Raw genomic sequence first — 14,853 nt, forward strand, 5'->3', positions numbered from 1 at the left:
CATAAGCGTTTTAAATTTACAAATTGAAAATAATTAAGCATGAGAACAATAGCAATCGCACAAAAAATTGGATTTGATCTAAATCGACAAGACAGATAAAAAATAAACAGCACATTTTTTCCCAATAGTTTGCTTGGAGTTATTTACATTTATTGTGCAAAATGGTTACAGGGGTCGTGAAGGTAGAGTTTGATAGAAACTATAGGGCAAAGAAGCCAGTCTTATTTTGAAAGGCAGCAGAGAACTGTACTCTTAAAGCAGGTAGAGACTGCCAAAAGTGACACCAGTACCAGGCATGCCAATGTAAAGCTATGGAATATTTGACAGGCATCCATAGTTGGTGGTTCACATACTCAGACATGATACTCAGAAATGCAAAAAACATGGCAGTTTTTCTGCTTAAATCTGGGAAAAGACAACTGCATATGAAGCCTGTCCATGGAACATAGAGGTGTACAAAGAGATTGGACCGAGGTCAGACATTTGAATGCAAGGGTCAAAAAGAGGTCTTTTGCAATTGGGGGTGACAAATATGTATTTCTGAGAATCTGAGTCTGTGCCCAGAGAATCAGGTGAATAAGAAATTCACTGCAAGAAAGATGTGCTACTGTAGTTTCAGTGTACGTTGCTCGAGGAATCAAAGAAGCAGTGGGGTAGCATCCTCTCTTCTAGGTGGCTTTGAGACTGTGATAGTGCAGTAATAGGACAGCTAGACTGTTTAGTAAAGGAAGCTTGGTTGTCAGCTTCTTTGTTTCTAAAGATAAATATAAGGAACATCCTTACATTAGCCAAGAGAATTGACACTGGTTTCTTGCTAGAATGAGGGAAAGAAGACCAATTTTACATAATGCAGTATTCTGTAGTTGAAGGCAGCTCTGATCAGTGATAGTGTATTTTTCCTAGTTATTAGAAATCATAGCAGCATACAAGAGGAAGTGCTCCTGGCAGCCTTCTGCTTATGTCTGTATTTTAGTGTCGATTCTTTGAGTACAAAGAGTCCCAGAGACCTCTACTGGTGCTCAAGCAACCAGCCGGTTGTCTTCATGTCCCTTAGCTCAGCAGTCACCTAATGGGCAGAACAGACCTGTCATATGTCTCTGAGCCTTGCTGGAAAAAACATATTGATAAAATCAATTCAGATCACTCAATTCTTGCTGGGACTAAAAAATATATAATCCGTAGGCAGCATTTTACTTCACTTTCTGCTTCCTTTTGACTTTAATAACACTATCAACAATAAAGGAATGGACTTTTTATAGAGAAGGCTAGAAGCAGCAAATAAGAGCATAAAAATATATGAAAGGTTACAGGAGAGCAGAAGTTGTTTTCTTTTAGTCATGAGGTTCTTGGAACCTTAACAAAACCCCTGCTGTCCAGCAGGTATGATAGAAAGAAAAACAGGAATTGTGCTGTTAAGAACATTTTACATCTTCATTTTATTCTTAAAAAGCTGCATTGGAAAATTATTTCTCATTTTTAAATTGATTTGAAAGCTGAATTATTCTGCAGTCTTCCTGCTGTCTGTGTCGGATAGGTTCATCTTCTCCCTGTAAACTAACGGTAACCACATTCCGTGCCTTGGGGAGAATTGCTCGGTTAGACGCCAGTTGCATTGCAATGTTTAGGGAAGATCAGACGAGTTAGTGCAGTTTAAATGCTGAAATACGACATCAGCTTTGTTTTCCTTGCTTGTGGCTGAGACAGAGATTGCATGTTGGAAAGCTGGAAAGAGCACAAGTGTCTATGCTTATTAACAGCATAGGTATGATCCAAGACAGCAGCCCAAGCCTGGCACAACAAGATAACTCATTCAAGCGTCTCTCTGGCTCTGCTTTTACTACCAGGACTGCAGTTAACTAACTTTATCTGAATCATGCAGTTTGCTATAAATGGAGACTCAGCAGATGAAAAAGGTTTCTCTTCCCTTTCATCAGTGCAGGTTTATAATAGGGTCTGCAGGGTGAAGGCTAATCAAGCAAAGCAGAACATTAATCCAACATGCCACCTTCTCCTTCTTGCTTGCTAACTGCAGGTACCATGAAAATGCACTATGAAATAGTTATTCTTCCTTTTCATCTTCCATATTCCTTACTTGTAATGTCCTCAGTCCTAACTAATTTTCCATTTGTCTCTGCATAACCACATCTCTTGCTTTTTTATAAGCACTTTTTTGCACTGTGCCTTTTATCTCCAAAACATCTTTTGAAAAAAAAAAACATTAGCTTTAAAAAGATATTTGTTGAGTGCACAAAGGTTTCTGTATACAAAATCTTAGTATAGAATCTATGAGGATCATTAATCAAGATATGCAGTATGTTCTCTGCACAAACCTGTGCCCCAAAAGAAAAATGTACGTTTGTTGTTAACTGGAAACCACTTTGACTTACTATTACTGACCATTGCGACATCACACAAGACAATATGATGTAATATTTGAAAATTATGATAAAATAAGGCCAGGAATAGGTGGATTTAAAATGTTATCAGAATCTGAAGGACTGCAGAAGCCGAACAAACTTGTACCTTTCGTGGCCTGACCGCTATCTTTATGTAGCAGAGCAGGTTCCAGCTGAGAAACAGATTCTTTAAACTGCTTGGTCTTGATAGCAGTGTGTGAAGGATGTAATTTTAGTGTCACAATTTAGCTTTCACAGAAAACGCAGAGTTTCAGGTGTATTAACTTTTTTTAAACTTACAAAAGTGGAGCATCTTGCTGGTGTTTTATTTTGAGCTAAATATTTTTAAATGTTTTGCTAATATACTGTATAGAGCAAGGAATATCAGTGATCACTGATTGGCCATGAAGACTAAAAGTTAACTAAAAAAATTGAATTGATTACATATAAAATAGTGTTACACACACTGTATATATGTTAGCAAAATTATATCAAAAAGACTGGAGTTAAAAAAACAAGATCTTAAGCTAAGCTTTTAAATTCTTCCAGTCACAGACCAGTTACCTGTACTTTCAGCACAACAGTTTTTACCATTTATCTCAGGTTTCCAGATGTTTACAATGTACAGTGCTCCACAGACTGTATCATATGCTTATGCATTTTTAAATAAAAATCTAGTCTAGTTTCAGAAACCACCTTCTGCTTAACAAGCTTCTTCACTGTCCAACGAGAGATTTGTTCTAGTTGGTCGAGCACAGGTAACACAGGAAGCAGAAAGTATGTCAAGATATTTTTGGAAGAGTGCACAGTTCAGAGTTGGCCAACACTCATGTTTATATCTTTCTGGAGCCAAGGAAATGGGAATTCAAGGTCGTGTTACATACTGTAGTAAATGATGAACACCAGCAGGACTGTGTACCAAATGCTTTGATTAACCAGAGTGCACAATGCAGTACTTCAGCCACAGTGAGAGACTATTCAAGGAGAGATATATAGCTTTCCCATTACCATTTGCATCTTACGAGTTCATGGTTAATGTCAAAATTTTATTTTCGATCTTCAGTTTAAGAGACAGTAAGACAAGGCTGTAAATGTGAGTGCATCATACTGTAGGTTGTCAGGGGCTGACTGGGAAGCACTAATTTCATTCAAGCCTGGACAGTAATGTTATTTGAGGAAAAGCAACCATTATGCAGTATAAAGACTTCAGTTCAGAAGACAAGCAGTGAAGTTCTGCAGGGATTTCCCAATTGGAGTCATACTTGTGTTTGAAGGTAGCATCAGTTTATCTGCTATTACCCCCGTACTGTCAACCTTAAGAAAATAATAAATACACTCTGATAAAGGGTTATTAAATAAAATGAAGAGAAAAAAATGTGTTTAAAGCATTTTATTGAAATGTAAACTGAAAATCATACTGAGAAAAGGTACTATTGTAAAGTTACGTGTACACGGGAAAGATGAATTTGGCATAATTGTAGAATGACACTGAAGAAGGAAAAAGGGATTGAGAGCAAAAACATTTATGATCACCTCCATCTGAATGTGGATTGTTATAAAAACTCTATTATAATTTGCTACTTTAAGCAATGATATTGTCTGAACTTGCAAATTATAATAAATAATATATAAAACAACATTTTATATACATACTGTATAATACTAACATACAGAAAGTGTGTTATATTGCAGGAATTATAAATAATAATTAGATTTTTCTACTTTAGTTTATTTTCTGTTTCAATAATTGACCAATTACTATTTAACTGGTTGTGCTTATAATTGGCTTATCAAAGGTTACACTGGCACTTACGTTTAATGGAGAAATACAGGGCACAGCTGCTAAAGCTCCATGGTAGAATCTGCTCCACTCTGATTGAACACAAAGCATTTCAGTTAAAACTGAACAAATTACCCACAAAGCTTAGCTATGCTATTTTAAAATAGCTCCTTTCCTTCATAAACACCTTAACATGGGTATTCTTAAATGTATAATATAAACACGTAAAATAACACAATAAATACATGTATCTAAAAACAAACTCAACTTAAAGAAAAAAAGGTTCAAGTATTTCCCAAATGAATTTGCTCACTCTCAGTGCCAGCAGAGTATCTTTAAAACTGAACATGCAGAAGATAGAGGAAGATGCTATTATGGAAGTAGTAACAGCTCTAAGCGCTGTGGTACGCATTCTTAAACAACATTCCCTATAAATTTTGTCTCCTAAAAGTGTAGATTCACACTTAAAATTTTTTTTTCTGAAATATAATTTGAGAAAAGTTCAATATTTCTAACATTCAGTGTTTGATTCCAACCATATTTGAACCAACAGTGGTATATTGTTCAGTTGTAAACGTTTAATAAAACTGAGGAGGAAAGTAGTAAACCTTTTATTTTTAAAATAAATTATTGAGGCAAGATTTGTTTTTTAGTTTTGGTGAATGTTGAAAAAGAAAAGTAATTTTGAGTAAGCTACACACTATTTCAATTTCTAAATATTTTGAACTACACTGTATAGCTTGGAATTTCCCTGTTTGTGAACCTTAACCTCATTTCTATAACAGAAAAAGAAAAGCATCTAAAGAAGTGAACTTTTTCAAACAAAATGCTTCAATGACAGCACCAAAAATCATTTTGCATTTTTTCTAACCAGAAAAAAAGTACGCATGTTTTTCTTTAAGAAGGTGTTAATTTTACTCTCATCCCAACAATGTATCTTTGAATTTTTCTTGTGTTCATGGATTATGTTACATTTTAAAATAAATTTTGTTCTTTACAGTACTGTGACTTTTTCCTGTACAGCGAGCAAATTTTATACACCAGATACAATTTGATTGATTATCATAGGTTGTTAACGGTCCTGCAATGGACTGGTAATACTGGTAGTTGGACCAGGACCACTGCATATCTTAGAACTGGCCCATCCGGGTTGAAAAGAGGTTCCGAGAGTGTGGCACGGCCGAAGAGACCCGGCTGAAACTGGAGGCTGGCCATTTCATGATGAACTGTGAGGTCACTGGCAGCAGATACCTATGACAGCAAAGAGGCATGATTAGAATGCACAAAATAGGAATTGGACAGACACAAATAGATGGGGATTTCTCCATTAAGTGGTCCAGCCAGCTACTGAATCTGTGGAGCTTTTCGTTTTTTGTGGTTGAACTGGGGTGCAAGGTTTGGGGATTGGAAGTCTGCTTTCTGTATTGGCGTTTTTGTCATCATTTGCCTGCTCCTAACATTTGCAGCCTTCTTATGCATTAATCATTGTTGCCAGCATTCAAGAGCGGATAATATTAAATCTGATTTTTATCTGGGGGTGCATGATTAAAGGGAGGTTAGTCTTTGTGGCATTACTTTTTTGTTTTGAGAAAACATTTATAAAAACATCAAGACTTCAGTGTTTATATGCTTTGTCATAATCAAGGATTTGTTTTCATGTGAAGCTTTTAATTAGTTTTTAACTGTCAAATTTTGGCATAGAAAGGAAACATTTATTTAGCAGACTTTGAAAATAAAGCATTTTTTAATCTGAGACTTTGTTTCTGTACTTATACAAATCCTACAAGTAATATGCAGTAAACTTGCCTGACATTTTATATTATTTGAACTTTTGTTCATTTTTGACCCTGGATTTGGATTTGAAACTCATGTTCACAGTGCTGTGAAGGTACCTGGTTTCATCTTCGTAACACGTGTCTGCATGTGTATGTACAAATCTCCTACAGTCTGATGCAGAAAAGAGTCTTCTCCCAGCTTGATCACCAAAATGCAGTACCCGGTGGTGTTTCCAAACATGTTCTCTACAAGGTGCAGCAAGTTCAGAAACTGTCTACTTGTATTTACACCAAAACTGAAGTACATACAGTACTTTGCACTGGCTTTTTGTGGATTTCAGAATAAAAATCAAAATACTGTTACTCATCTTTAAGGTCCTGAATACTTTGGTTTCTGATAACATCTGATAACATCAGTGAACTGCTAACCCTACATACAATGATATACCACATCAGTGGCACTTTTCAGACTTTGGCTTCTGTTAGGTTCCCAACAGGCCATGGTTTCTGTTGTGTTGCTCCAAAACTGTGGAACAAGTTATCAGTTCTTGCAGCTGTTCAGTACTTCCAAATCCAGTATTAAAACTCACTTTTATAAGCTAGATTTGAATTCTGTTTAATGTCACTATGCCAAGGAAATGTAATTGTCCAAGAGAATTTACATATGAACTACTTCATTTGCAAAGCCACTAAGAGAGAGTTGTTAAGCTCCTGAGAGGCCTATCCCAACTCTAGAGAAGTAAGAAATCTGGACAGGTAAACCAGCTGAACCCAACTGCATGCTTTATCGGGTAAAAGACTTCCAACTAAGGGCTGCAGTATTTACCCTAAGGTTCCACTTTAGCAAGAGGGGACATCATAAAAGGTACCAATTTCTCCCGACTTATTTTAGCTTCACGTTTATTAAGGATTCCTCACAAAAAAAAATGAAGTCTCCCTCCTTCTTGAGGATCCATGCAGATGTGTACCTTGGTCCATCTGTGATGCACAGCTGTAAATTTAGACTATACTTAGTAGTGGATATCATAAACATTAAACTGGATTCCTAAAACAAGCCAGTGGCATTAATGCATTAAAATATATTCAAAATAAATATAACTATCTGAAGAGGTTAGAAAATTTTTAGTAAAACTCAGTAGAAAATTAAATTAATGTATGATGGCACTTCAAACATCAAAGGCTGAAAATACTTTCGGCTTGTAAAATTTGATTTGTGAATTAATGCTGTTTGTGCTACTTTGAAAATTTTTAAGTATAATTAAGCAAAGTTAGGTAAAATAACTGACACTGTTTAGTTCAGTGTGCTCTCCAAAACAGACCGTAGTAACCTTTCTTGTTACATTTTTTCTTGATTACAGTTCTTTAATTTTTAAAATTTGTTCCTCAGATAGATTAATCCCTCTGGCTGCTTCTTTCAAGTATCTAAAAATGTACTTGAATGGTACTGTAGGCATGGAACCATATCCTACCTGTGAGAGTTTGAGAGAGACTTAAAAGAACTTCATTCAAGGCGAGGAGAATGTCCTTGAAACTGTTCAAGTGTGCCACTCACAATTGTCAAATAAATTCTTTAGAACGTTGTTCTAATGCCTTAATCTCCACAATTCAAGTGGGAGAGGGGAAAATGAAAGGGTAAGAAGTGGAGTTCTTGAGCCATCCTGTCTTCACGCACTGCTAGTGCAGTGCCACACACTGTTTGTGTATGCGCCCACAGGTATTCTGTCTGTCAATGTCTGCCTTAAAAGTGACGTCTGGACTGGCAGATTTCATGGCCTGTCTTCTGTAACCTTGTCTCCTTTGGTCTGATTATTGAAGGTTTTCTTTTTAATTATTCAGCTCTTTATAATGCCTATATTTGTTGTGCACAATTGTGAAGGAACTGCAACTACAGTAGTGTTCCAAGGTCACACCAAGGAGATATACCTCCTTAACATGAAAAACTATGAAGAAACAAGTAACAGGTACTGCAGAAGCTTAAAATTAATCATGGGTTTCTTTCTTATAGCATATGGTTATACTACCATACTTAAAAAACAGTCATGCATATGATACTCAGGGACTGCCATGACCTTAGTTGCTGTGGCTGAAGTACTATAAGTAGGCACATGAGTTGTTCTCACAGGTCTCAAGGCAGCAGTTTGGAGAAGTTATTTTCCTGGACTTGTAACTGGAAGGTTGTGGGTTCAGGTACAAAGTGTGGTTTTACCCTTTAGCAATATACCGTACTTCACCTGAACTGTTCCAGTAAAATACCCAGCTGTATAAATGGGAGCAAATATAAGTCACTTTAGATAAAAGCATCAGTCCAATAAATTAGCAGTTAGTCAGGCAACGGCTCTATTACCTGTTCAGGTAGACGTTTCCAGCCTTTATAAAACTGTCAATACAGACTCAATGGAGTCCCTAATGCAACTGTGTCAAGCTAATGAAGGCCCTTTAAAATGTACAATATTTTCTAATAATAAGACCTGAAAGAAGCTGAAATATTACTGGTTATCTCAAATACTATCTGGCAGGTAAACAGCACCAGTCTTGCTTTTCCAATGCAAGATAAATATTTTGGGAATGTTCAGTAAGTAATTCTTCACAGCCCCTGGCCATTGTCTATTAAAACCCACTTGAACTGTGACAGCAGGTGTTTAAAATACAGTACTGTGAAAGGACTTCTTATACACCTCCCCCCAGTCTGTGTTAAAATATGTATGTCACTTGCTTGTTGCTATAGCTTGTTGCTAGCGAACCTGAGATGAAAGGTGTGAGATTGTGGGAATACGGATTTGGACTGACAAAACTATGAATGTGTAATACACATAAGTGTGAAGGTCCAGACCTAATGTTCTGAGCAGAAAGCTTGAATTTCATGGTGTAATAAAAAATATCCTGCTTAAATTATTTCGAAATTAAGAGGTTAAATAAATTTAAGAATTTTACTGATAAACACTTTTTTACAAGACACTGGGGGATTTGTTTTAAATAGGTCAAGAATTTTGTTTTCTTCACTCAACAATATCTCCCTAGAAGTGACAGTTCAGGCAAAATGTCATGAAGAGAAACTGCATGAGCTTATGTGGTGTTTATATCCAGATACTGTATAGCAGCTGAAAGAATTACAGCCCTGGTAATTTAGCAACAGCCTTAGATGAATCCTCTAATGAAGAAATAGGTAATATAAATTCAAAAAATAAAAATATACAAAATCCATATTAATAATAAAAATATTTTTTTTGTGTTTCTTCAACTTACACTCGTCAAGATTTCTTCAAAAAACGCACACTGAACCCTACCTGAGGCTAAACACCATAATACGTAATAATATATTCAATGTTATTTTCAAATTGTCCCTGTGTGTGTACCTGTATCTGCACACTGAAGATGTACTGCAGATTTTATATGCATAGTTAACATGTAACAGGATACATAGCTCCGGGCCATAGAGGACACCGGATTTGTTTAATTGGACCAATGTAGCATTTTTCAAAGGTATTCAGTGTCTTATCATTTAACAAGACCTGAAATCCCACTATACTGCAGTTCTTAAACTGGAGTAAAACCTTGCTATATGAGAATTGAATACCAAACTCACTATGTATAACTCAGCAAAGGCGAAAACTGCCTTAATCAAGTATCTTTTCTTGGTCTTTCCATAATCTTCATCCTTTCATATAACTGTGTTTTCAAAACAACATGGTTTGCTGTCTTTTTGAAATACTAGGAGTGCTAAACCTTTGCAAAGGAGTTAGGTTATGATCAAATTATGGTGACAAAAAATGAACAAGATGTTTCTATAATCTACCACTTACAGTAAGTGAAATTTGAACCAGAGCATGCATATTCCAATCAGTATGTTAAATTTGATTTAATGTCTTAGTTATGTACAGTAATTATTCTCACCATAAGGAATTATAAAGGTTTTGTTCTTTTTTTAAACTTGAAAAATAGCTTTTACTGTAAACTTCGGTGATTAAACCCCATTAGAAGTAAAAGCAATTAGACATATATAGTCTATAAAGAAATCACTTGCTTATAAGTGGTGCTCAGATTTGAGTAGGCCACTCTGTGAGAGCAGCTGGCTAGGTAGCATTATACTTTGTCCCTCTTCAAACTGTAATAGGGACACTCACAAATGTGTACATCTTTGAAGTGAATGAACACTAGGTGGAAGTAATTCAGATTTCAGGCACATGCCAATATGCAAGATGAAATTCAGGGGGGGTCTGGAAAGGGCTTTGGAAAACAGGAAAACAGCAGGGTTATCAGCTACAATTTTTGTAAAATGAAAAGGCAGATGCAGTTAATGAAAAAATAAGAAAGTTCAGGTTCATTTCTCTATAAGAGGGGATATTTGGTGATGCATGCCCAGAGTGCTTTGTGGAGAAAAAAAAATGGAGGTGTATTGTTGAGTGAATGACCTAGCAATTGTCAGGTACACTTAATATCAAAGTGGAGAGAGGAATGGAGAGACACATTCTTTTACAGGGAGGCCACAGGCACAATTCAACAAGGGGAGGGTGAGAATAAGTCATCTCCAGCAGGCTCATTCTCTCCAGATAACTGCAGCAAGTCAGTGCACAGATACAGTGCTGTGGGTGGGTGCTGTGTGGATACAGCTTTATGAGACTTTGGAGAACAGGTTAAACACTGAACAAAGATGCTTTCAAAACCTGCTTCCAGGAGAGTTGAGGCAGAAGCCTGCCCGGTTGAGACGTGAGATGAAACTGGTTCTTGAACCAATTGTGATCTTCAACATACGCATAGCAAGTGAAAGAAAGAAGTACATTCTTTTATATGAAGAAATTGAAAGATTAGTCCTTAGAAAGATGGGCCCATTACTGCAGGAAAATGTAACATTTCATACAACGTCTCCAGTAACCACTTATTGATTTTCTGAAAAAAAAATAGAATTTATCTGAGAAGAAAAGAAAGTATTTAATGAACAAGTCTATCAAGTTCAGCTGTACATCATCAGATTGAAAAAAATCTAAAACCTGGAATCACAAGGGTGTTTGATTGCGACTATTTCTATTCTATGTCTATTCATATAATCTAAAAAGTAGCTTTGCTTTTATTGTATTAATTTTATTTGTATTTTTATTTATTTAGCCCATTCATAGTAAATTCAGTTGTAAAAATGAACAGAAACATAAATAGGCAGGCAATAGAAACTGAATGGAAATGAAAGGTGTCTTGAATTAAGGGAAACACTTATAATGATCAAACTTTAAATAAAATCACGCACTAACTTCATTGTCTATAATCCAAATTAGAGGGGGTATGCAGCAATAGTTGTAAACACTTTAATTTGTGTTTAAAGAAATGTACTTATGAATTGGTATTACACTCATAATTTAAAGCTATTCCTTCACCTTAGTTTTAGACCAATTAAATTAAACAAGCTTACTGTGGCTTTGGAAAAATACAACAAAGCTATGCAAAAAAGCAATCAATTCTAAGAAGGATATTTAATAACAAGCTATGTATATACCACACTTAATTTGGTATCTGAAGAATCTCATTATGTGCTCTTAGTTTAAAAAAGCATTGTGGCAAAAGCTTATTTTAATAGCATTTAAATAATGTAATGTAAAGCAAAACTCATGATAAAGATCAAGCTTCGTGTAAGCAAGAGCTAGTTATCATAAGGTCATTCATTCCGCCTCATTTTATTACAGAATTAAGCTAGCTCCAGGGGGCACGCTAACCAAAGCTTGTATCTTCAATATGAGGCTAGAAGCACTCCACTATGGGTCATTATCTCATGTTAACAATACCCCCCGTTGTACTTTAAAAAGTTAATTAATACAAAATCAATAAATGGGTACTTAATTCATTTGCATAGCATTTTACAAAGACGCGGATTCACAGCCCACAGCTTTGTACCAAGGAAGCAAGCCACTCTGTAGTGCTTACCTTGTGTCGTCCCATTCTGGACTGAGGCCAGTCAACGAGCCCCGGGAGTCAGCAACAAACTTATATACCACTAAGAGGCATTCTCTGCACAGCTGCACCAGCCTCTGGCAGCACTGCAGCTCCTGGGGAGTCACCACCTCTGTGCTTTTGCTGAAAATGGTTTCCCAGGAAGTCCTGCAGTCAAAAGATACAGAAGGTTAACAGTCTATCTCTCTTCATTTTTTTAACACAAATACAAAGGTGTTAATAAAGATATAATAACCTTCAAGTTATAATAGCAGTATAGCAATAATAGCAGAATTCTTATGATATTACACATAATGCCTTTGTGCATACACATGCTTTTATCCTATCCCTGTGAGTTTATGTATTATTGCAGCAGATACAACTCAGATTTGAGTTATTTCAACAATGGTAGTGATACATTTATAGGAACAAGTAATAGGTTTATTCCATGCTGAAAAGAGAAGAAAGGAAACACAACGTTTCGGCTGTGGAGCCTTCAAAACCAAAATCCTCACTGACTTTTGACATTCATGACTTCTCCTGCTGAAAGTTCAGACTTGGTGAATCTGGACACTTCCACTCTGTGTTTTGTCATTTGCATTTTTGCTGAAATTTATCTCTCAATTTGGAATTTGTTCTACTGTAGGTCTGTTGGGAGTGTTGTCTCTGGCGAGCATTTGATGGACCCATCTGGCATTGCTCAGTTTGCAAAAACAGCCCGCATGGTTGAACCATAGCCAGTGCCCCCTGTCCAAGGAACTCTTACTTTCTTTAAAACTTAAAATAAATGACATGGAAACAATCTTCCCTTCATGCAAAAAAATGGAATGTAGAAGAGCCAGCTAGCAAGCTAACCATTTTAAATCTTTACTTATTGGGACATCTTGTATAAAGAGAAGATAGGAATTTGGATGTGGTAAAGCATTTTGATTCTCTTTCATGCCTCTGGCTTCCTAAACATCCTGAGATCTATAAACAAAATAAAAAACTTTAGAATATTTGCATGTGTGCTTCAATATGCTTTTATTTAGGAAATCTCCAAAGATTAAATTACTTACTCATAAACATATCTTTGCACACATGAACAGATGAATACCTCCTGTTTGATAATATTGAAACTCTGGAATGGATATAATATATCTTAACTGATTTATCTTAAGAGCACAGAAATTAACATGTTTGCTAAACATACTGTACTTTTGTTTATTAAAGTCATACAATATCCCTTTCTTATTTTAACACTGTATGTACGTAACACTGAACTTAGATTCAAGAAATATAATTCATCTGAAATATATAGGCCAGGGCTATTAAGTGTACATTACAAAGTTAATTGCAACAGCAGATGGGTGAGGTGAAGCAAACTGCAGAAGATGGGCGTCATTTCTTAACAATACACACCAAACAAGATTATCTGTAATGAGCTGCTTACCTCCTTCAGAGCTTGGTCTGATTTAAATAAGCAACATATGGCTTTCAATACTAGTGCTAATCCTCAGGCACATGCACTGCGATCAAGTGAAATAAAACCTCAGATGAAACACTGTACACGTGATGGTGTTGGTTAATTATATTTATGTCTAAGTAGTACAGGTGCATGAATCTAAACACAAGAATGGGAGAATTTGCAAGTTGCTTGGCTAAGGTGTTCTAAATAAAAATACATTACAATGAAATGATATTCTTACCTGTTTTAGACACTGCAATTAAAATATGCTAATATGAGTATTCTGTACTAAATGCAACATTTCAACAGGATCACAATTATAAATCAAGAATCTCCATTAGAATAAACTCAAAACTTTTCAAACACTTCAAAATAAAGTTAATTACCAACTCATGGGTCAAAATGAATGAACAGGCAGTCAATGATACAGGATCTAATACAGGAAAAATTAATTTTACATATAAAAATGAGATTGGCTTCTAGATAAGTAAACTAAAAGCTATGGCAGAATGTGGAGCAGGGGTATAGGGAATATATTTTGGATCAAGAATTTTGAGATGCCACTACCCATTACAACCCTGTCCAGTGTGAAAGCTACATTTTCAGGAAGCAAACTAGAGTACTGATTTGCTGCATTCCTCTGTGATGAGGCTCAGCTGTGAGTGATTAATTTGCCTCTAAAGGTATAAAAGGGTGTGGCAAGCACAGCTTTTTGTCTTTTATTAGGAAGACCTGCATCATTGAGGTATTGGCTTTGCTGTGAAAGGAAAATTTGGGAACAAAGAGGTTTGAAAGCAAGTGAGGGGCTCCTGGTTTAATTGTTGTTGGCATTAGCAGAAAATGGAAGCTTAACCCCTGCTGGAAATCTAAATAATAGCAAATTAATTAGGAAGAAATCCATCCTGATCAGTGGAGGAGTGGCACCTCCAAACAGTCACAAAGCACATTCTTTATGATAAAAACATTTTAGTAAAATTGGATTCTGTGCAATCTCCTCAAAATAAGTGATTGCATCATTTTAAAGTCCAAAAAAACTTCCATGTAGATTTATTGAGGTTTACAGATATAAAAATGAATCAAGAAAGAATAGTTGAGAGCATTATTCAGTATTGTGTGGATACAAAGAGTCGATATGAAATAATGTTTCTGAAATATAAAGTCATGCAATAAGTTATAATTATAAATAATTATAAAGTAACTTATTTGTATACCCTAGGCATATTTATAGATATTTATAGATATGGGCTTCCAAATAAGGGCTAATAATATTAAATTATGTATTATATTTTTAAATGAATGGAGTACCGATGCAATAATTAGACTTAATATATCACCTATTTGTGGGTGACATGTAGTGTGCTGTCAAGAGAGACATTAGTACCATTTACTTTGGGTTACCCAATTGCAGATCATTGCAGTGCTAATTACTACTTTATGTGAGCGGCTATGTTTATTTCATTTTCCAAACACAAAAAGTTAAGGCAGGGAGCAGGAGAAAGACCGAAAAACAGTAACAGGACAGCACATGTGATGTAATTTTAA

At 35.7% G+C, this 14,853-nt stretch overlaps 1 protein-coding gene across 11 annotated transcripts in view; it reads right to left on the reverse strand.

Moving 5' to 3' along the window:
- Positions 1-3,771: 3,771 nt before the first annotated feature.
- Positions 3,772-14,853, reverse strand: part of ttll7 (tubulin tyrosine ligase-like family, member 7) — an 83,123-nt gene continuing 72,041 nt past the window's right edge. For all 11 annotated transcript variants that reach the window (XM_088598923.1, XM_088598918.1, XM_088598926.1 and 8 more), the window contains 2 exons: positions 11,859-12,032; positions 3,772-5,427 (listed from right to left, as the gene is read on the reverse strand). In XM_088598923.1, the coding sequence (XP_088455049.1) occupies positions 5,307-5,427; positions 11,859-12,032 (295 nt within the window). In that variant the 3' untranslated portion in view covers positions 3,772-5,306. The remainder of the gene's footprint in view (positions 5,428-11,858; positions 12,033-14,853) is intronic.

This window comes from Lepisosteus platostomus, chromosome 11, assembly GCF_059453375.1.
Source record: "Lepisosteus platostomus isolate fLepPlt1 chromosome 11, fLepPlt1.hap1, whole genome shotgun sequence".
Taxonomy (NCBI): Eukaryota; Metazoa; Chordata; class Actinopteri; order Semionotiformes; family Lepisosteidae; genus Lepisosteus; species Lepisosteus platostomus.